Here is a 24,030-nt window from a genome sequence, read left to right on the forward strand (position 1 = left end):
ACTCGAGATATCTTGGTCGAGAATTCCCGTGCCTCGAGAAATTAAAAAGGTCGAGAAACCAGAAACCCTAGTGACGATGATCCTTATGTCATTATGCAGCCGTGCGATGGCCAAGTCATTATATGTATTACAAATTAAAGATATCTTATTGATACGGTTTTAACACCCCCCGGCACTGATTAAAATAACCGACATGGTTTCACATTACATCTCAAAACTTTTTTGTAGTAGAAGCGTTGCGAAACTTGCACCTTTTTACATGTAATGTTTTTGATGGGATACTTACATATACATAAATCACGCAGACAAAGTGATAATAAGACTGACACATTAAGTAATTACCCAGGGGGAAGCAAAGTGGAACCATTATATCGTTTGCAAATTGACATTATACTAAAAGTGCGGACCCGAAGAATAACCTTGGAACTCACAAATTATAAAGAGAGCAACCCTACATGCCCCTAAAGTCAATCGGTAAAACAAAAGTAAAAAATCTTACTACAATTTCCGTTTTTGGGTTCTTCCCGTATGGTATCGTAATAGCATAGTGTACAATGACCGGCTCCACAAAACCTGTAAATAAAAACGGGAAGTAATTAATTGATCAGCCGTGTTGAAAACTGATTTGCAAAAAGTAATTAGGACGAGCGAAGCGAGCCCTATCACTATTCAACAAACTATGCATTCTTGTGGTACACTTTACGGAAAAACTATCACACTGTGAGGTTTGAAATTTAACATAGTAATTTAAATTCATGTCTAGAGAGATGTGTTATCAAACATAAAAATATCATTTTATAAACCTAAAAAATAAAATGAAGTAATAACACTTTGTATTACTACTAGCGCCATCTGTTGGCAATATAATGAATTAACATTCGTGCTAATGTTAATTATTTACAGACAGATGGCGATGGCGTTAGTAGTAAATAAATAAATAAATATTGGACATTCTTATACAAATTGACTAAGCCCCACAGTAAGCTCAAGAAGGCTTGTGTTGTGGGTACTCAGACAACGACAAGGCTCGGAACCGGTTTTAAAAATAGCGGTTAATACCGGTTTATTTCGGTTTTACTCCGAACTTTCATAAGAACGCGAACGTTTAAAGAACTTTATTTTAACCTAAATAAACCGGTTTATTCGACGAGCGAGCGACGAGACGGCCGGCCGGGCCGGCGCGCACAAGGTCACGGCACAAGGAACTACTTGTTTTGTTTTGAGACTTTTGAGTTTAGTTTAGAAAGACGCGTGCGCCGCACTGTGGGCTGAAATTCGGCTCTCATTAACATAGAAACCGAAGTTGTTATTTTTATAATTTTTTGATTGAAATAGGTTTAGCCCAGAATTGTTATGGTACATAACCTATGAATTTTAGACGATTTGGAATGAAAATTGAATGTTGAATTAAAAAAAATGTATGGAGCAGGAACAAGAAATCATTTTTACTCAAGAACCGCAAACCAAACGGTAATATCCTCGCAGGTGGTGATACTTCGAATTATTTGTGATTTTGTGGCATACCTACTACATAATATCCGTCCCGGGAAAAGCACAAAAACCAAAGTCAACATTTTAAGGTACTTTTGATTGAAATGAGTTTTGTCCAGTATGTTTTTGCTAAGTTATAAGTTTCTAACGTTTTGAGTTGAAAATAGTAGAGTTATATATTTTTTTTTAATTATGGAGCAGAACAAAAAATCAAAATATCTCAAGAACCGCAACAAATACGGTAATTTTAGGCGAATTTTAGACGATTTGGAATGAAAATTGCCGAGTTACGAATTAAAAAAAAATGTATGGAGCTGGAACAAGAAATCATTTTTACTCAAGAACCGCAAAACAAACGGTAATATCCTCGCAGGTGGTGATACTACGAATTATTTGTGATTTTTTGCCATACTACATATATCCGTCACGGGAAAAGCACAAAAACCAAAGTCAACATTTTAAGGTATTTTTGATTGAAATGGGTTTTGTCCAGTATGTTTATGCTAAGTTATAAGTTTCTGACGTTTTGAGTTGAAAATAGTAGTTATGATTTTTTTTTCCAAAAAAGTTTTATGGAGCCGGAACAAAAAATCTAAATATCTCAAGAACCGCAATAAATACGGTAATATCCTCGCAGATGGTGACAAAAAATAATTCGTAGTGTAACCATATATTTTTTTTTAAATCATAACTACTATTTTCAACTCAAAACGTCTGAAACTTATAACTTAGCATAAACATACTGGGCAAAAACCATGTCAATAAAAAAATCTTAAAATGTTGACTTTGGGTTTTGTGCTTTTCCATAGAAACAATTAATGATTTAAAAAAAAACGCACCTGTTAGAATATTGTTATTCTATGTACAAATTGTATTACGTATGAAACTGACCTGTTTCTCTTTGACGTCCAATGTTGATAATATATTACACTATTTAAACACTTAACACAACATCACGTGAATTTTACAGAATTTGTTATTTATGTACCCACATAAATAACAAATTCTGTATAACTAATAAATTTAACCATACGAAACCACGGTTGACAAGAGAAACAGTAAGTTAACCTACTATTAAGATTTGTAAACTACTTTGAAGTGATCGTATTTCGTATTAATATTACTGATTAATAATTATGTATGACGAAGTTTATTGAAAGGATGTTTTAATAGTTTTATTCTGCATAATTCGATAAATGGACGAGGTACATGAGAAACTACTTCTGTGACGTCACTTATCGAATGACAGGTGGCATGATCAACCAGTTGCCAGGTAGAAATGGGTATAAAAGGGACCGACCGATCCATTATTGATCATTCTGCATTCTGCTTTGCGGTGCAGCACTGAGTTAATCATCGCCAAAGGAATATTGAAAGTTAAGTAAATACTATGTTGGTAATTATTATGATAATTATGTACCTATTTACTTGATTAATTAGATGGATTAATTAATTAAATAATATCTTACTGAATTATAAACTAATAGTGATTGTATTTATTAGTTGTTGATGATAAGCTGAATAAATTGGATTATTTACTTTAATAAGACAGTTTTATTTTCAATTACATCTGTTTATTATTTTATTTATCTTACTTTTAACTTGAATAGTATCCAGTTATTGATTTAGCAGTTTTACATAATTATGAATCAAGGTAAATAAATAACTTAATGGCAAGTTTGGCATTGAAAGTAATATTTACTATAAACTATTGAGTTTTTAATATTTTAAAAATTATCCATGTATCTAACACACCCGTGACGGATATATATAGTATGCCAAAAAATCACAAACAATACGTAGTATAGTATATCTGCGAGGATATTACCATATTTGTTGCGGTTATTGAGATATTTTGATTTTTTGTTCGGGCACCATAATTTAAAAAAAAATATAACTACTATTTTCAACTCAAAACGTCTGAAACGTATAACTTAGCATGAATATACTGGGCAAAACCATTTCAATAAAATAATCTTAAGATGTTGACTTTGCTTTTTGTGCTCTTCCATAGAAACAATTAATGATTTAAAAAAAAACGCACCCGTGTCGGATATATGTAGTATGCCAAAAAATCACAAATAATTCGTAGAATAACTGTTGCAAGGATAATTTGTTGCGGTTCTTGAGATATTTTGATTTTTGTTCGGGCACCGTAAATTTTTTTTTTAAATCATAACTACTATTTTCAACTCAAAACGTCTGAAACTTATAACTTAGCATAAACATACTGGGCAAAACCCATTGCAATCAAAAATACCGTAAAATGTTGACTTTGGTTTTTGTGCTTTTCCATAGAAACAGTTAATGATTTTTTTTTAAACGCACCCCCGACGGATATATGTATGTAGTACTTATGCCAAAAAATCACAAATTATGCCAAATATTTTTTTGTAGATAATTAAGGTCTTTACTTCGTCCAGAATTTAATTTATTATTTTTTGTTACGAAAATTAGTCATATATGTATAGTATTGTGACGAATTATAGCCTTTATTATATATGTAGATACATTGCAGACCAAAATATAATCACACCTTTAGGTATTTGATTGCAACAAAACATTTAATATTACTTATACTTACCCATCATATACCAATTTTTTGCACTTGGAACTAATTTTATTAATGCACTGAATGAAATGAACGTCTTTCCCGAAGCAGAAGTTTGTTACAAATGCAAAATTAAAGAAAACAGAGCTTGTTTATCGTGCGTTGGAATAAACCGGTTTTAATAGTTCTTAACCGTTTAATGTGACAAGAACTTTATTAAAGCGTTCCCCTAAAAACTTGTTTAAAAATAACCGTATTACGAACAAAACCGAAACGAAAAGGTTTTTCGCTGAGTACATCATAACGGTTTGGAAATTTAACCGGTATCCGAGCCCTGGACAACGATACCTATGTGGTGTTTTCAATTTCAATAATGTCGATGGCGCTTACGTTACGCCATCGCCATTAACAACGATGAATTCAAAAGTGGGTTAAAATTTTGGATTCAGACCCACCTCGCTTCGCTTGCTTTGATTCCCAATTTAGCAATTAAGTTTCTGTGAATACCTACTAGAACAATCAATCTTGCTGTATATTCACTGCGGAAGTCAAGTTACTGCTATATGAGAGAGCAGTACCTAAGATAGAGCTGATGCTGATGTGTGTGTTTATGTGCGGAGCAGCATGATTACCGCCAGTAGGTGTCCAGACGGGATAGTTTTTCGCTCAATTGTAATTGTAATTTATTGTGTAATAGATTAAAGCTAAGTATGTACAGCATATTAAGTACATTAATAACTTATATAACTAAAATCTTACCTTTTCAGGCATTTACACATTACATAACTAATACTAACAAAACAATTAATTCAATTCAAATAAACAGTGCTATTACAATTAGGTATTGTGTGGTGTGGACGCAAAAATAAATTCAAGGACATTGGCTCGCTGACCCAACATTATGCAGGATGTAGGAAGACTAGGAAGACCAATTGGCTTCCTTACAAAAAGTACTGGGCGACCGTGTAGGATGTAATAAGCGCTTATGAAATTGTATACGTGTGGATGATATTGGCAATTTGATTTTATCGTCTGCAATGGACACGCTTTTAATGGACAAAGTAAAAGCTGTAACAGACAGGCGTACCGGACAGCAACCGGGGTCCCGTTAGTATATTTCTTTCTTGCTCTCACTTATACCTAGCTGCGTTCTTAACGGACTTATTATGTACCCACTCGATCGAACATGAAACAAGCCTCGGATTGGATCAAAGTTGCGGTCCGGTACGTTTAGGTATGTAGAAAAACTCCGAGAGCCCTTACAAATCACTGCTTTTTGCTAGTTTTTAACCGACTTCTTTACCCAAAAGGAGGAGGTTCTGGGTTCTGTATTCGGTTATGTCTGTTCTTTTTTTTGTTTTTTTTACTCCGAGTTCCGAGACCCGTGGTCCCATTTTAGTAATTCTTTTTTTGTTCGAAAGGAGCTACCTCCGAGGTGGTCCCACATTAATTTGGTGCTGTTCTGATGATGGGATCCATGAGGAATTGAGGGAACTTTTTAAAGGCACATGCATGGCGATTTCGGTGTTTTCTTAAGCAACTCGAGCATTTTCTCTCGAAAACCACCAATTTTATAAAGTAGACCTGATGATGACGATTGTTTTGATGATAATTAATGATGATGATTTATTAAATGTAGTATGTTCAGCGATTACTTCGGCACCCGTGATCTGATTTGAGTACTTAATTCTTTTTTTGTTTGGAAGATGTTACCTCCAAGGTGTTGCAGTATTATTTTTGGTTCTGATCTGATGATGGAATCCATTAAGAATTGAGGGAACTCTTCAATTTTTAACGGCACGCGTAAAGTGATTTCGGTGTATTCTAAAGTAACCCAATAGAGGGAGAGCTAGCCACGGAAATAGGTATGGAATTTATAGAGCGACGAAATCCCTCTAGTTAGTGTGCCATACTATCATTATTAATCAATCCGGGCGCCTGGCAGCTATTCAGCGGTGGGTGCGGGAGTGGATGGGCAACAGAGGGGTTGAAAAATCAATTGAAGGTGTGCAATTTATAGAGCTCTGAGTTTGATGTAGTATAATAGCTAATTATGTATTTAATTCGAATATAACACTGCCAGGCGTTTTAATTGGGGGAAAACTAGTGCCAGGTGACGTACAAGGTGCGGAAAAAAGTGCCAAAGTTGTCTCGTTTATAGAGGTCTGGGCCTTTACTTTTTCATTAGTGTGGACCTTCAAAATCGTGTGTGCAAAAATACAGGCGCAAATATTCAGTCGATCACCCCGCCAGGCGACGACAAAGAGCAACTGGCCTCGCGCCGCCCGGGCCGCCCGCGGCGACCGCGCTGCCGTGTCACGCCCAACGCTCCGCAACTTGAGTTCTTTAGATGTGTTACGGATAACCAGTCTAAATCATCTTTAAAATTGTAGACAAATTTGAATTAGTACCTACGGGTTCGATAAAACCGGCCAAGTGCGATTAGTAATAAAGTCCCGTTTACAAATCAGCCCAACCCCACCCAAGTAACGAAACACGATACAATTTGACACAGTAAATGAGATGACTTGTCACTTTTTCGCGCATCTTGGACATGGCACTGTTATATTTGAATTAAATATATAATTAGCTATAATATCACACCAAACACAGAGCTCTGTAACTTGCACATCACCTTCAATTGATTTTACAACCCCTTTGTTGCCCAACCACTGTCACACCCACCGCTGAACAGCTGCCAGGCGCCCGGATTAATTAATAATGATGGTATGGCACACTAACTAGAAAGATTTCGTCGCTCTATAATTTGCAAACCTATTTTGGTACTTATTCGCGAATCTTGTACGTCACTTGGCACTAGTTTTCCCCCAATTATATCGCCTGGCATTGTTATATTTGAATTAAATACATATTTAGCTATTATATCACACCAAAATCAGAGCTCTATAAATTGCACATCTTCGATTCATTTTACAACCCCTTTGTTGCCCAACCACTCCCACACCCACCGCTAAACAGCTGCCAGGCGCCCGGATTAATTAATAATGATAGTATTGCACACTAACTAGAAAGATTTCGTTGCTCTATAAATTGCAAACCTATTTTGTTACTTTTTCGCGAAATCTTGTACGTCACCTGGCACTACTTTTCCCTTAATTAAAACGCCTGGCATTGTTATATTTCAATTAAATACATATTTAGCTATTATATCACACCAAAATCAGAGCTCTATAAATTGCACACCTTCGATTGATTTTACAACCCCTTTGTTGCCCAACTACTCCCGCACCCACCGCTAAACAGCTGTCAGGCGCCCGGATTAATTAATAACGATAGTATGGCATACTAACTAGAGGGATTTCGTTGCTCTATAAATTGCATACCTATTTCCGTGGCTAGCTCTTAGACCACAAGCATTTGCTTCCGAAACCACCAATTTGATGTAATGCAACTGTTGCCTTACCATGAGCTTGACACTACATATTCGCTCACGTCTTCGTAACTTACTTTATTACATCTCGCTCGCACTAATATGCTGGTACGAGCGAGATACATAGAAAGTAAGTTACACGCACCCTAGCGAATATATCAATGTCCAACTCGTGGTAAGGCTACTGATCGGGGGTTAGGGTTAGGAGTTAAAGCGTCAGGGATCAAGGGGCTGTAAAATACGAATTTAGTTATTTAGTGTTAAACATGATTAAGTATGTTTTTTATTCATGCGTCGCGCTCTAAAAATGAAAAAACAATAACTTTTTACAAAAAATGAAACCGACTTCAAAAAGGATGAAATAAAATATTGTCCTTTTTTAATTAAGTCTATGCGTTACCAACTGATATGTTTGAAGTGGATGCCTCGAAAATTCATAACTCGAAAACTACGAAAAATCCTCTAACATACATGGGGTATATTCTGATAGTCCCATGACGTGAGGAATCTAAAAAAAGTTTTTGGACGTCAAGGTTTGGACCACCCTGTATATAAATAGAACTGATTCTCTCATATTTTTTGCCCGAAAAAAATTATGTCATATTTGCCCAAACCCAGGGGAGATTTTGGAGATTCAGATTCGGCTTGACCCCGTTCCTCCCTTGAAGCCCTCGTGTAATGAATGGACGCCTCCACATCTGGCGCAAACATCGCTCTACCTACCTACAGATGTTTATACTCACCAACATCTTTTTTAATGCAATTTGGAGAATCGGCGCTGACGCGGATGGCAGCAACCAGCGCTATGACCGCGAGCAGCGGACGGACGAGCGACATGGTAACGGGGAGGACTGAAGACTAGCTTTGATTACCAGCAGGCCAAACCTCGGATGGTCCTCAGTTGCCACTGCCGCCTTTTATAATACACAACAATGGCCACATCCAATCGCTAAACTCAATTTGTTCAGTGATATCGCAATTGAGCAATTTACCGAGTAAAATAACCAGATAATTATGTTAACATTCGATTATAGTTAAAAGAGTGAGTTAAAGAACCATAGAATAATTAAGTTTATTGTTACCAAGTCAAACTCAAATAGAGTTTCAGTCCATGAAAAGTCTGCAGCGGATTTGATAGCCCACGCAATGCAAGTGTTATTTTATACGTCAAACTTCTATGAAATTATGACGTATAAATGACACTTGCACTGCGTGGGCTATCAAATCCGCTGCAGACTATTCTTGGTCCGACTTCTAATCCATACTCCTTTAATATTAGGTACCTATACCGGGTGTGGCCTACATAATACGAGCAAAAAATTTAACTGTAGGCTGTACTGCTCATACTGACCAACATTTGTTCAGCAACTTTTAAAAATAACTTGTGGTTTGATTTTTAATACACTTTAAAGTTTATTCTAAGACGCAATGTATTGCGAATTTTGTTATGTTTAAGGCATGACAAGCAACGTCAATCACAAAAGACATGGCATGGCGATGGCGTCCATTGAAGATAATATTTATTTTGTATGAGAAATAGGAAGACAAAATACTTCATAATTTATAAAAGTTGTTGAACAAAAGTGTCACCGTTTGAGGAGTACAATCTATGTTTTAATTATTTGCTCGTGTTACAGGCCACACCCGGTATATGTTTTCCGGGGCGGGGCGAGTTGCTAGTTAAAAATAAGTATTAAACTTCCATACCTAACGTGGGGATGTTTTTTTTTTGTTTTTATCCTATGTTGTAGGTACCTAAGGTTAAATGGGGCGTAACTGGCGTAAGCCTTACAAAACGAATAGGATTCTTAAAGAGGAAAGAGGACGGCCGCTTCTCTATACATAATACATACGTAGTCCCCATTTCCCTCTCTGGATATTGACAGAATGAAATATATTTTTATATATTTTGATGTATATTAACGTTTGGTTTGGTTTTATGATTATTGTAAAAATTCGGAGCCGAAAACTGACTTCATATTTTTTTCATAGCTTCGCCCCAGCTCTCTGGTCACGCGTCAACTAACCTGCGGCTACATTTGCTGAAAACCCTGTGGGCGCTTTCCCCCCAAGGCCCCATTGTCTCAACCTCAAACCCCCTCAAACTTCGAGCAACACGGAAGGGAGGCGGCATTCGCACTATTTCCCCTCTGCCGAGGTACAAGATTAGCGCGTCAATCTAATCTAGCGCGGGTAATAAAACTAGTTGCACTTGGATTTTTCACTAGACCGAGTCCCCAGACGCGCGCGTGAACACTGCTGCACAAAAATGCCTGTTTGCTCGGTTTTTTTTTTATAAAAAGAGGTCGGGGACATCAAATTTACAAAAAGAAAGTGTTACATTTCACATGTAATATTTTTTTTACATATCATACGTTTAATTACATTCAAACACAATTATTATATTTTAGTCTCATGTAATTGTTGGATTTATCGATTTTGCTCGCTCAGTACAAATTGCGGATCGGTCGAGCGACAAATCCGACTTCTCATCTCTCAGAATACAATAACATACTTCAACGAAAATGTGTTAGTGTGCGTGTTGTGACACTTGTCACTCGTCCGTACACAAAAAGAGATCGAGGTTTGCAAGATTTGTCTTTGACGTGTGTCATTTTCTATGTATTTGTGTCGTCATTACAGATTGGATTTTGTATGTAAGTGTGTGAGAAGTGCGACTGTGTGCACCTTTCCCCCCCGCGAAAAATGGCAGAAAGATTTGTACGGTGAGATATCGCTTGGGCCCCTCCCTTCCGATGTGTCGGAAGCCGGTGTTGCTCGAAGCCCTCAAATATGCAATAACATTTGATTGCTGAGTAAGTTCAACATTTTAGTGTAAGTACTTAAGTAAGTTTTAAATTTTAATTTAGTTTTTCGCTATTTTCTTAATGTATAAACATACTCATATAAATAAAGATTACTTATACGGCATTTACGAGTACATATTGTTTTATCAACTCTTTGAACGTCACGCCTATCGTGGGCAGCGTGGTATCATGAAATTCATGAACCTTGTCGGATTTAATTCATTCAAGGCTTCGAGCTACACGGAAGGGAGGCGGCATTCGCACTATTTCCCCTCTGCCTAGGTACAAGATCAACTGATCTAGCGCGGGTAATAAAACTGGTTGCGCTCGGATTTTCAACTAGACTGAGTCGAGACGCGCGCGTGAACACAGCAGCAGAAAAATGCCTAATTGCTCGGTTTTTTGTTATAAAAAGAGGTCGGGGACATCAAATTTACAAAAAGAAAGTGTTACATTTCACATGTAATATTTTTTTTACATATCATACGTTTAATTACATTTAAACACAATTATTATATTTTAGTCTCATGTAATTGTTGGATTTATCGATTTTGCTGGCTCAGTACAAATTGCGGATCGGTCGAGCGACAAATCCGACTCAGAATACAATAACATACTTCAACGAAAATGTGTTAGTGTGCGTGTTGTGACACTTGTCACTCGTCCGTACACAAAAAGAGATCGAGGTTTGCAAGATTTGTCTTTGGCGTGTGTCATTTTCCATGTATTTGTGTCGTCATTACAGATTGGATTTTGTATGTAAGTGTGTGAGAAGTGCGACTGTGTGCACCTTTCCCCCCGCGAAAAATGGCAGAAAGATTTGTACAGTGAGATATCGCTTGGGCCCCTCCCTTCCGACGTGTCGGAAGCCGGTGTTGCTCGAAGATTCAAGGTTGATATTACAATAGGCGACAGGGTTTTGTTTCTTTGCGAGCGTTTATTCTATTTATCAATAAATGATTCTTGAATACCATTCATTACGAAAGACCTACCCAACAACACCCCACACCATAGGGTTCAAGCCAAAAAAATGCTCATGCCCATTTTAGGTGTAGGGGAGTCCTAAGTTTTATTTCCTAGTTATTATCTTACCACTTTGACGGGCTGACAGACGGACATGGCGAAACTATAAGAATAAGGGTTCCTAGTTGACTACAAAGCCCTAAAAATGATCGCTGAAAGCAGCTGAAAGATAAGCCATCTTTCTGAAGAGAAAACAACAATAATTATATTAATAACGTTTTATATTAATAACGTAGGTAACGTTTATTCAAATGACTTAAACATAAAATTAAACATGGCATTGTTTAAACACTAAATTTCTTATATAATGTCACTGACACTATTAACGTCACCATCGTCACTGTCACCGCTCTCGTCCTCCGGCAGCTGCTCATCGCAGTCATCCACCGACTCCTCCCCCTGGCTCGCCTGCGTGGCGATCACTTCACCGTGTATATCTTTATTCTTCAGATTCCCCATCCAAAACGCTTCCGAACAATTGTTCGCCGCAAGCACAGCCTTCACTTTATACACCAACGTTTCCAACATCTGTCTCATATATGGCACTTTACTCATCAGCGCCATGTCTTTTTTTATCCGAGCGTGACAGCAGAGCGACTGCAGGAACCTAGTCGATTGCTGCATAATCTTCAGCACCTCCAACACCTCCTGCGTTCTCGTTTTAAAATTCAACTCCATCATAGGAACGCCCTGTGAAATGAAGAGTTTCAAAATTGGTAGGGACTTCTTGAAGAAGGCGAGCAAGTTGTTCCTGTTATCCAAAGTTTTGGCGACATCTGACATGTACTTCAGAACAGTGGCAACGTCTTTCCATACATCTAAGTGCTCGGCGTTCGTTAGGCCTTGGTTCAGCCGCGTTTTAGCGGCCTCGTGCACTGCTGTCCCTAAATTCCTATAAAGAATAGGAAAATTGCTTTTATTGATGCACTTGAATGTCTCTAACGTATCGTTCTTTCCTTTGAGATTCTGAATTTCTGTATTCAGTTGGAGAGCTAAATTTTTCAAGGAAATTACCTCGTTGTTTGTGAAATAAATTTGGAATAACTTGTCAACACTCTGATTGAAAACTAGACCCTTTTCTGGTACGCCGTCAAAGGTTTTCCATTGTTGAGAAAGGAAATTTTTCGCCATGTCTCTTAGTATCTTTACTAGAATACTACTGCTGGAGTATTCTTGAAAAGTTTTCATCAAATTTATCAAAGACACTGCAGTAGATAATTGTAAACAGTATTTCTCATGCTTCTGGAGATATTTTGAGACACCTAGAAGCAGTTCTTTTAAAGAAACTGCATCAGGATTGTCCTTTGATACAGTTCTCAATGAAACCTTAAATAAGGCGATATTGTGGTTCCTGAATCCGATCCATTTGAAGTATGTAGTCAGGAAGATGTACATGTATTCCAAGCATGTCAGATATTCTTCGAGATCTGGTGGGTACATGAAGCCACTCTTATTTTGGGAATTTTCAGAAGAGTTTCTCCCTATATACGTGGTCACCGTTTCCAAATGAGACATCACCTTCGGCAGAACTTCATTGACTGTCTTTGCGCACTCTTCCGCCTTTTTTGCGTCGTAAGCCACGCAGTCTTCTGGTTTAGAGAGGAAAGTAATTCTCTTCACTTTTGAGATGAGAATCTTTTCCAAATTAGCGTTCAGGCACATTAGTAGGAATTTTAAGGATTTCATGTTTAGATTCTCCATTCCGTCTGACAGCTCATTGTTTAGCAGATTGAGCAGATCCAAGCTTAGTTCACGGAGTGGCAACTTGTGGATAGTTTCCAGTTTGTTCTTTATCGGCGCATTTGGTGTTGGTTGTGTCTTAGCCGTCTCTGGTAATACAGTATCGTTGTGCGCGGGTTTCTTTTGAGGCTTTTGCTTGGGCGCTGGCTTGACTACCCCTCTGTCAGCTGGATTCCCCGTGTACCCGCTAACATTAAAAGCACAAACGGGAGGTTTGTAAGCGATATTCGCTTTTACCAAAATATTTAATATCAACGACTCCATTTCTTGAACTTGTTGAACTCTGCTAAGGATTTTCGGAGTCAAATTGGCGTCATTTTGTATCGCAAAAGCGTTCAATAACTCTCTGAACCAATTTGTGCAATGGATTAAGCAATCTAGGACGCCACTGACGGAGGTACTGTCCAGTTCTTCGATTTCGTCGATGTCAAACTCTGGCATCACAACAGGGCACCCCAGCAACGCGTCAATGGTGGATAGATCTCCCTCATGCTGACGGGAATGGAGCGTCGCCACCAATCGGAAGAGAGGAGATAGTATAGCTACATTGACTTCCTTCTCGTCTAACGCTATTCCACCAATATTAATAGCTATAACTTCGTCCATCTCTCCTTCAGCATTGAGACAATATTGCATCGTCAGCTTCAAGTTTTTTATGCGAGGTTTACTTATGCTATCGACAATGAAGTTTTGCTGCAAGTCATTGGTGGCGGCGTCGGTGAGCCAAGCTAGAAAATTTTTGCTCACGCATGTTGCTGACGATATGACGTCAGACATTTCGTCGTAGAACAAGGCTGTCATGTCAGGGTGGTTGGATGTACTTCTGCTGATGAATTCTATGATTTCCGCAGCTTCTCTGAGGTCTCCGGTAGAGAGAAGTGTAGTGAAACCGTAACTGACATCGTCAGGTAAATCTATCATGGGTTCATCGTCGTCCTTTGCTATGAGGTATTTGATGGCATGTACGCCGGATATGATGCCTTGGATTTTCACTTTAAGTCTAGAAGTCCCGAGTTGTTTTCTTATGATCATGTGCATGTCGTCTCTTATTACTGAGTTCTCGTAGCTGTAGGCGAGTCCGCAGACGATGTTGACGACGGCTTTGAACTCGTTTAGCGACATCTTGTCCGTGTAGTCGAGGAGGTTCAGCATCTGCAAGCTCTGAGGTTTCAAGAGGCCCATGTCTTTAGCTGCCACATTGTTCAGTATAACCAAAGTGTTCATGAGACACTCTTTGTTGTATAAGCCAACATGCAGCAACTCCGCGACTATAGTCTGTCTGTCAGGAGCATGGGAGAACATCAGAACGTAAATATGTGACGCTAATGATATCACTAAAGGCTCCGAATGAATCCGCATCAGGGAGTTGGTCAGCCTGATTAATGTATTGAATTGATCTTTCAAAACCGGCTCGAAATTTTCAAACACATTGTTGATCAAGGGCTCCTTAAGAATATTAAGTTTTACCTGCTTTTTAATTAATGTTTCTACAAGCTTCTCTTTATCTTCTGATGTTGAATAGAGAATTAAGAGTATGATGAAGTCGATAGGTTTATGGTCTGTGTCAGTTTTACAATTTGAAACCACTTTCAGCCAAGCATTGACTACAGCTTTGGATCCTACCATGGAGTTTCTGATTGCTGCAGCAGTTAATACTTGGCTTGTGGCTATTTCTTGAGGGGAGGCTAAGGATGTGGGCCAGCCTAGGCCATCTCTTAGTCCTTGGACAATTTCCATGGATGAGCCTTCATTGGCTCTTCCACTAAGAAGGAACCTCACGAAATTGGGATAGTACATACACTTGGGGATATTTTTGACGATGGCCAGAGCTTTCTGCTGCAGCTGACTGTATTGTTCATCGGAGAGGCTGAGATAGGTGAAGCAGTCTAATATGGCCGGAACCAGCTCTAGGTCTTCGCGCAGAATCCTGCTCAGCTCTGTTACTACATTATCAAGTTCTTGATCGCCTATGATGTCCGGGATTGCTGAAACACATTTTGAGAACATTTAGAATTTTACATTTAGTTTACTTTTATGTCTGCTGTCTATGTCTTTGTATGTAACAAAAATGAATCCAAATAAGTTTTTGTCAAAAAAATTATTTGTAAAACAAGTTTCACAGAGTTTCTATGGACACCTCCTGTGTCCATCATTAGATGGTACCATAATATTTCATCCTTTCATGTGATGTGAAGTTTCAACTCAATTGAATAATGGGAAGTGGGTCTAATTTGACTTGCAAGATTTGATACAAGTACATGTAAAACAAAAGCTAGTAAAATTACTATTCTGACCATGTATATCTACTGCAGCAAGACCAAAAAGGTAAACTAGTGTGCCTTAAGAGTTTGTGTGGCCTTAGATTAGGGCCTGATAACATATTGATTAGTGTTATTGCAATACATTTGCTACTAGCATTTATTTAATTACACAAATGGGTCTACCACAATATAATTTCATAGTTTTTACCTTAAATTCCATTTGTGTAATTTAATATGTGTACAAAACGTGAAAGTTTAAAGTGTTAAGACCTGTCTCCATATCGCGCGGCAAACTATTGAACATTGTTATGAGAACATTGAGAGATAGTTTGCCGCGCGATATGGAGACGGGGCTTTATACTAGCATTTAGTTGGCAAATGTATGAATTTACAATAAACAATAATTTAAGTGTAAACATGTTAATTAATAGATAGTTAAAGTCACGGGAAACGTAGGTTGAGGGCAGCAAACGACCGTTCATAGTGGAGACCCCTGGGGGGGCCAAAAGATTTCCAGAAGTGGAAATCTTTTGGCCGAGATGATGATGACACAGGCCAAATTTGAAAGCCAGTGACACTTATCCCGCAGCCACACTTACTTATATTGACCTTATTCAATTAAGGGAAAACCACCAATGATCTACACTCAGAAAATGGACTTAAATATTGGTCCAGTAAAAGTTCAGTGGTTTTCAAGATAATCAAACCTTTCTTCACTTACCTGTAATGATCTCCAACTTCACTGGCTTCTCTGACGCAATTTCCAGTAAATTTATTAAATACGTCGCGATTTTTTGCGGATCTACGATCTGATCTAAACCTGAGAAACACTTCAGAATCTTCTGGATCCAAGGCCCGCAAGCATTTAATGCGGCCAAATCTATTGCCTTGTTGAATATGTAGTCTGTGAGCTTCTTCTGCAATATAGGAATGCTTAGCAATATTCTGACTACACTCTGGCTAACTCTGGGGCTACCTTCACAGTTTTCATCGGTGATCCTAACGATGTTAAGGAACACGTAATGTTGCAAGATGTTTTGGTCTTTGCACTCTTTTTCAAAGTCTGAGAGCAGTTCAGAGACATTGCGCGGATAGTTCATATGGTTCTTGAGGGTTTTCTCTAAATTCCTCACTATTTTAACTGTTTCCTCGGACGCTTCGCACTTTTCCGGAGGATGCTTTAAGATCAAACCGCTTTCTCTCAAGCATTTGTGGAAATAGGTTTCGGAAACACAGAGTTTCTTTCTCTGACTGCCCACGCTAATACCACAGCGTTTGACACTCATATTTTATTATTCAAATTGTATAATATGCAAACATAAAATAGTGGTTTCAACTTGTAGCTCACATCACAAAATAATAACAAAGCCCGCCATTTATTGTTTATTCTGTCACTGTCAAATGCCAAAGTCGAGTGATTTGGATACTGGTTTAACCGCTGAAAATTACTATTAACGACTTGCAACAAATCACTTACGATTTTTAATATATTATAGCTGGTCAAGCAGATCTTGTCAGTAGAAAAAGGCGGCAAATTCGAAAAAAGTAGGCGCGAAGGGATATTGTCTCATAGAAAATTTGAATTTTGCGCCTTTTTCTACTGACAAGATCTGCTTGACCAGCTTATACAATGCGACATTTGATCGATTGATTGAACTGTTGCATCGACAATGCAATGTATCAGAAAAAAAAAACATTTATGTAAATGAGATGAGAAATTTTTATTCCCATTTGGCCATCCGAGACCAAGAGCTGAAAGATTTTATGTTCTTAGGAATTAGGTGTTCTGGAGTTTAAGCAAACTGCATAGAAGTAGCATCCTATAGAAGTGGTGTGCGCGTGCCTCCGTGAGGGACAAAACAGTATTATATTCTTTGGACAAAACATACGCAATGCGACAATATTAAAAACACGTTTTAACATTCCTGACAATATACCAAAAACAATCTACGTAATTCGGTCGGGTTATTTGTTGCCCACCATAGCCCATACTATCAAAAAGGTGGGGAACAAACAAAAAGTGAGACTGTGACAAGGACAAGCAATAGTACCGCTTTCTCTGCTACTCCTACTGAAAGTTCTATAAGTGTATCTCGTTCGGTCATTTGGCCCCTCCCCCGTGTCTTCTCTATATTATTGTACCTCTATGGCAAACTGAGATAGGCTAATGTTAACCCTTAACCCGGGCATAGTAGGTTTTATCGACCACATACGCGCCAATAGAATTTCTACTTTAGTATTCCGATTTAAGGTTCAAATTACATTGTACTTTCGGGAAATGTGACTTGTCTTCAAACCAGAGCGGCTACCGCGAAAACCGAAATTCGCAAATTGCGGGGATCTTTCTCTTTTACTCCAATGAAGGCGTAATAAGAGTGACAGAGAAAAATGCCCGCAATTTGCGAACTTCGATTTTCGCGGTTATAGCCCAGCTTCAAACGAATCATCAAAGCTAGATTAATTGGATTATATTTGAATTATTGGGAAAGTAGATTGGTGTAGCCTGGAAAAGTTTAAACTAGTATCACAGAATAAATAAGTACTAGGTACAGACTCACTCTAACAAAACGCGTCTGTTACGATCAGGACAGATATGGCCGCTAGGTGGCGACCGCGCCACGCGCGGCTTATGGCTAGCCACCAAAATTGGTATGGAACGGATGTACTTTTAGCTACCTGTTGCAAAGCGACGAAATCGCGGATTGAGCTACGCGTGGTAGTATGTAAGCGATATCCAGGCTTTATTTATTGACAATCTTTATTATTCAGTCACTAAATTTTAGTGGTTGCTGTTTATACTCAACTCTGCGCTTAATATTTCAAAAACCTGTAAGGTTATGAGACCGCTTGTAGGGAATCCTCATACTGTTTCCTTTACCCCACATGACCCTATCTAAAATTTCGATTACCCTTTAGTAGTGATCCAAAGGACTCGAGCCTTTTAGCTGTTTTTTTAGGGCTCGCCTCATTTCTTGACGCCTAAAAGGCTAAAAGCCTATTTAGCTCTTTAGCCCCCGAGCCTAGTTCTATTTAAGATCCTTGACTCTTGGGGCTAATAACCTTATTAAGGCTTGCGGCTGAAGAGCTAAATAGGCTTTTTTTTAGGGGCTTAATAAGGTTATTAGCCCCAAGAGTAGATTAGTAGTAGTAGCTCTTAAATAGAACTAGGCTCGGGGGCTAGAGCTAAATAGGCTTTTAGCCTTTTAGTCGTCAAGAGATGAGGCGAGCCCTAAAAAATAGAGCTCCAAAGGCTCGAGTCTTTTGGATCACTACCCTTTAGTCCTTGGCTATGGAGGGTAGACTGGGTAGAGGTATAGTTGAATCATCGAGAGCGTGGAATTGCATATGTAGTAGTATTGTTTGTTTACAGGCATTCTATATTTGAATTTTCTATTTTCTTGTACTATCAGCATACAACCACTACAAATGCAATTCCATCTTCTCGATAATTCAACTATATACCTTCCATACTCCGAGCTTTAGTCCGTAGCGGCAACATACTTGCCATCCTACTTAAAACAAAAACGCATCTCTACTATAAGAATTACGGTTCGAAATCGAATGACTACAAAGGAATGTCAAATGAAAGGGTTTGAAGTTGTTTTGAAGCCTCCGCATACCGCCTTCACTGCCGCGTGTGCCCTATTGACGGGTTAGTAGTTAAATGAAATAAAACAAATTTCTCGAAATAATATATTTCACTATTCTAATTCAACGCACATACATACTATTTAGCGGCAACACCGCACTCTGTCCGTACAAACAATTTAAAATAATTGCGGTATACATATCTGAACGCAGAGCATTTTCAATACATATATTTCCTTTTAAAGCTATGAAACTAATTTGGTGAAATATATAGAAATATATGTAAAGAACCACATGCCTTTGTGAATGTAGAAAGAAAACAAAACAAAATTAGTTTTTCGACACATCTCTCGACTTCCGTAATAAAAAAAACATAAATGCCAACAAGTTACGCTCTGCAACTCAAATGATTGAGATGATATACATTTCGTATTTGCATTATCCATATTTGCATTATCTTAGACATATAAATCACTGGTTTTTGTTGTGACTTAATATTCCGGAATTTTAGAACCGATAAATAGCAAATGCTAATGGCAACACCGTCTGTTACTCTGAAAAAAAAAACTTCATCTTCTGCCGACCAGGCTAAGTTTTCATACCATGCGCTACATCAGTAAGGCGGCTACGATTCTCCTATTTTAACTGACAAATCGGTGTTAGCATAATCTATATTTCGATGAATAAACAATATCAAATCATACAGAATATCACATCAATCATCAGAAATGCAGAACGAAAACCCCCTCCCGACGAGACATATGTAGAAAAACCGTTAACAGAAAACATCCATACACACCAATTAAAAAATATATTTATTACATTCGTAACACTAGGCAATACCAGTCCTCGCACTAAATAACAATTTCTCACTACATGTGAACAAAAATGCATGAAATCAAGCCGTAACAGATTACTTTAGATATGTCACTGTTGAAGAAAATGTTTCCAAATAACTAGTAACACAAGGTCATTAAATCTAAGATAAAATTGGTAGGACAATATGTATAACTCATTGTGAATTTTCGTTAAGAGTGACATATCTGCTTTTTTCATTAATCTATGATTATGGCTGGTAAATTATGCATTTTCGAATCTAAAATACTCTCCAAAGAAAAACTAGATGCTATTTGGATATATTTTATTATATAGAATACAGTAGGAGGCGGAATTCCAATATGCTCCATAACTCTTCAAAGAAAGCGCCCGAAGGCCGCATTCGACTTATACTGGTGACACAAGTCTGCAAGCAAAATATTGATTAAAAATAGTTGAAAAAAAAACCCTTAATTATATGACCTACCTAGTCTAAAACAAAGCAAGGAGTTTACTATGCGTAGTTGAGTACTAAGTAGATGACATACATACACATACACCTAAATAAATACATAGGAATAGTATGATTTCAAATTCAGTTTTTCTAAAGAGAGTATTAAATATTTTCAACTACATTTCGAGTGAAATTATAACATTGTAATTATAAACCTAACAAAATTTGTTTCTAATGACGGGCGAACAAAAAATTCTGTTGCTATAATTTCTTATTGTATAATATGTGACGGACCTAGATAAAAGGTTCCAGTTTACCAATTGTAAATACCGTTAATTTCAGAATATATATTTACGCCACTACCTTGTGTATTTGCGTCTCACATTTTACTTAGCGAGAGAGTGAGACGCAGTGACATTGGACAGGTGGAATACCACCCTTATCAACAACTAACAAACTGGAAACTTTTGTCTGAGAATGCCACAAAACTATAATGAGCTTATATGTAATATTTATAAAACACTTCTGCCACAGTGTAAAATGCCGACACCGCACAAGAATACAATAGGGTTTTCACAAACTTACAAAGCTGCATATTTCAAATGAGACACGCTAGCCCTGTAAGTAGTACCGAGCTGCTAACAATGGCGATGTATGCAGCTCGGGTGAGCGCGACCCGCCCCTCGCCCCCCGCACGATTGCCTTGTTTCTAGTCTTTACCTTTAGGTATTTAAATAAAAGTAAACAAAATCTACCCTCAAATGGCTCCTTAAGCCAGTTGAGGGTAGTTGAAAACATTACATGATCAAATAATGTAGGTTAGTCAGGTCGTTCAGTGACTGATTCAGGTGGTTTTGTATTTGGTTGGTTAACCAATAAAGGTAACCCGAAAAAGTACAAATTATGTCATCATCATCATCATTCAGCCTATATAGTCCCACTGCTGGGCACAGGCCTCCTCTCACTCGCAAGAGGGCTTGGGCTATAGTCCCCACGCTGGCCCAATGCGGATTGGGGACTTCATATACACCTTTGAATTTTTTCGCGGATGTATGCAGGTTTCCTCACGATGTTTTCGTTCACCGAAAAGCAAGTGGTAAATATCAAATGATATTTCGTACAAATTATGTGCTTACATTTATTTAAATACCTAAAGATACAGAGTATAGACTGACTGTATTATTTTATAGACTGATATGATGTCTGTGTAGTCTGTGTTCACAGTGGCAGAGTGTCAACTAACGTCTCTTTAGTTCTTCTTCTCTTCTTGTTTCTCCTGCTGTGGCTGGCTCTCTCCCGCGGGCTGTTGGCCCTCGCGTTCCGCCGCCATCTGGAACAACATTGTTTTGTTTTACAATGGGGTTGGCAACTGTGAAAGGTTTGCATAGATGGCGCCATCATAGCTTGCCCCTTTTTCTATGAGATTTGGCTTAAAAGCTTGGCATCCAGGGCATTAAAAAACAAAAATTTGACACAATCCTAGGGATTGACAGGGCATGCTATGATGGTGCCATCCGCTAAATACTTCGACCGGCCAACCCCATTTATCATACAAACATTAAAATAATTGAACACCTGAACCTTTGGTAGACAGAAAAAAACCGATATTAAAGAACTGTCTTATATCTGTCACCGTAAAATTGTAAACACTCGTCAGTTTATAATCTCGCTAGTTAAATTATAAACTGACGGTAGGGACATTACAAACTAACCTAACCTACGTCAGATTATAAACTAACAGGTTCACAATCTCACAAAAAAACAGACAAGTGCGAGTCTCTACAAAAGACTCGGGCCTCTAACAAGTTGAAAACAACTCGAGTTTAGACTTAATTATAAGAGCCTTAAAAACTGAGTAGTCTTGAAGCAGAGGACTCAAAGGACTCGAGTCTTAACCAACACTAACGCCACCGCGTCATTCGCGAGCTGTAGCCGCGCGTGTCAGTTGACGTCTTTGCGGTCAAAAGGTAAATACCTTGACTGTATTGTACTTGAAGTGTAGGAAGCACGAATCGTCCAGTAACCTATGTCAGCGAGACTGGCTGATAAATTGCCTCCGTCAGTATAGCACAACTGCTTGACCGCCGCACCCTCGAGGCGATGCGACGGCTCAAATGTGTGCACAACTTACATTCATTTCTGTCCGTCCGTAGCGCCAAGAACGCTTTGTAAGCATTTAGGGCGGTTACAGACTAGCGTATTTTTCTGCACGTTTCGGCGGTACGAGTTACACGCGCGTTACATTTCCCTACATTTGGTCTATGCGAGCATACACGCGCGAACGCGTACTTATTTGAGTCTTTTTAAGAGCAACTCAAAAGGACTCGAGCCTCCGAATAAAGACTCCGTCATCAATTTTATAGGTTTTTCCTAAATAACAGTAAATAAATTAATCGTTATTGTATGATTTGTGTACGTAATCCACAAATTTTACATAAAGACAATGCAATTCGGAATTGTTTGTAAAAAAAATCAAGAGTTCTCTGAAAGGGACTCGAGTCTCTACAAAAGTGACCCTCTAACAAGTTGAAAAGAACTCGAGTTTAGACTTAGTCATAAGAGTCTGTAAAACTGAGTCGAGACTTGAAGCAGAGGACTTAAGAGCGCTATTACATTTCGGCGTTGAGCGAGTTTAGGTATTTTACGCGCTGCGGCAGGCCGTGCGAGCTCAGTATGCCGATCCCTTCTACCACACTCGCACTACAATGATGGATTAAACATTCTTGATCCTTCGCGAAGCATATTGAAATCAACCATAACAACACTAACTGTACTTAACTTTTAAAGTTCTAAAACTGTTATTTGGTAAGTACGAAAATACTAAATGCAGTGCAAATGTACATAGGGGCTGTTCATAAATTACGTCATCTATTTGTGACGATTTTTGACCCCCCCCACCCCTCAAATCATCCAAAAATCAAGCTTGGGATGAATCTGTTTCCTCCTACGTTATGTTACCATCATCCGATGTCCAGCCCCCCCCCCCCCCCCCCCACTCCTCCCATTTGAAACGACGTAATTTATGAATAGCCCCATACTCGTACTTATGAAGGTATATTACTCGAAAGAAATTATAGGTACCTACTCGCTTATTTACATGTTTCGTCATTGCATTTGGTACCTATAGGTTGTAAAGTTTGTATCAACGAGGGTTTAAAAACGAACTGGTACTGAGGATCTGATGATGATTAAGGTGGTCACGGATACCAATCAACCATGTAGTAACATGATTAGGCTCGTTTGATTCGTCTCAACAAGATCTTTGACACTGAAGATACACAGGGTCTGATGATGGAGCTGGAAGGTGGCCACGGGTACCAGTCTATCATGTAACTAAACAACTTCGTGTTTGGGCTCGTTTGATTCGTCTCAACAAGATCTTTGACACAAGACAGTACTCAGGGTCTCATGATGGAGCTGGAAGGTACCATTACCAATCAACCATGCAACTAAACCACATCGTGTTTAGGATCGTTTGATTCGTCTCAACAAGATCTTTGACACTAGGTGATACTCAGAGTCTGATGATGGAGCTGGAAGGTGGTCACCGGTACCAATCAACCATGCAACTAAACCACTTCGTGTTTAGGCTCGTTTTATTCGTTTCAACAAGATCTTTGACACAAGATAGTACTCAGGGTCTGATGTTGGAGCCGGAAGGTGGTCACCGGTACCAATCAACCATGCAACTAAACCACTTCGTGTTTAGGCACGTTTTATTCATCTCAACAAGATCTTTGACACAAGGTAGTACTCAGGGTCTGATGATGGAGCGCGAAGGTGGCGACGGGTACCTGTCTATCAGCTCCATCATCAGACCCTGAGTAGTATCTTGTGTCAAACATCTTATTGCGACGAATCAAACGAGCTCAAACACGAAGTGGTTCAGTTACATGGTAGACTGGTAC

The 24,030-nt window shown here is 38.5% G+C and overlaps 2 protein-coding genes and 1 long non-coding RNA gene across 3 annotated transcripts in view; 1 reads left to right on the forward strand and 2 right to left on the reverse strand.

Annotated features, from left to right (window-relative positions):
• The first annotated feature begins 3,497 nt into the window (after nucleotides 1-3,497).
• LOC134803483 (uncharacterized) overlaps nucleotides 3,498-24,030 on the forward strand; it is a 196,353-nt gene continuing 175,820 nt past the window's right edge. Inside the window, exon 1 of the long non-coding RNA XR_010145993.1 lies at nucleotides 3,498-3,539. This is a non-coding gene — a long non-coding RNA (uncharacterized LOC134803483). The remainder of the gene's footprint in view (nucleotides 3,540-24,030) is intronic.
• On the reverse strand, nucleotides 11,524-16,577 carry LOC134803196 (Fanconi anemia group D2 protein). Its single transcript, XM_063775897.1, has 2 exons — nucleotides 15,986-16,577; nucleotides 11,524-14,988 (listed from the first exon to the last, which is right to left on the reverse strand). The coding sequence occupies exons 1-2, from the start codon at nucleotides 16,548-16,550 to the stop codon at nucleotides 11,564-11,566; spliced, it is 3,990 nt and encodes a 1,329-aa protein (XP_063631967.1). The 5' UTR covers nucleotides 16,551-16,577; the 3' UTR covers nucleotides 11,524-11,563.
• Nucleotides 18,944-24,030, reverse strand: part of LOC134803431 (heat shock 70 kDa protein cognate 5) — a 32,295-nt gene continuing 27,208 nt past the window's right edge. Inside the window, exons 13-14 of the mRNA XM_063776250.1 lie at nucleotides 21,366-21,452; nucleotides 18,944-20,095 (exon numbers count right to left, since the gene is read on the reverse strand). Of these exons, the coding sequence (XP_063632320.1) occupies nucleotides 21,372-21,452 (81 nt within the window). The 3' untranslated portion in view covers nucleotides 18,944-20,095; nucleotides 21,366-21,371. The remainder of the gene's footprint in view (nucleotides 20,096-21,365; nucleotides 21,453-24,030) is intronic.

The sequence above is a fragment of the Cydia splendana genome, chromosome 26, assembly GCF_910591565.1.
Source record: "Cydia splendana chromosome 26, ilCydSple1.2, whole genome shotgun sequence".
In the NCBI taxonomy this organism is placed as follows: Eukaryota; Metazoa; Arthropoda; class Insecta; order Lepidoptera; family Tortricidae; genus Cydia; species Cydia splendana.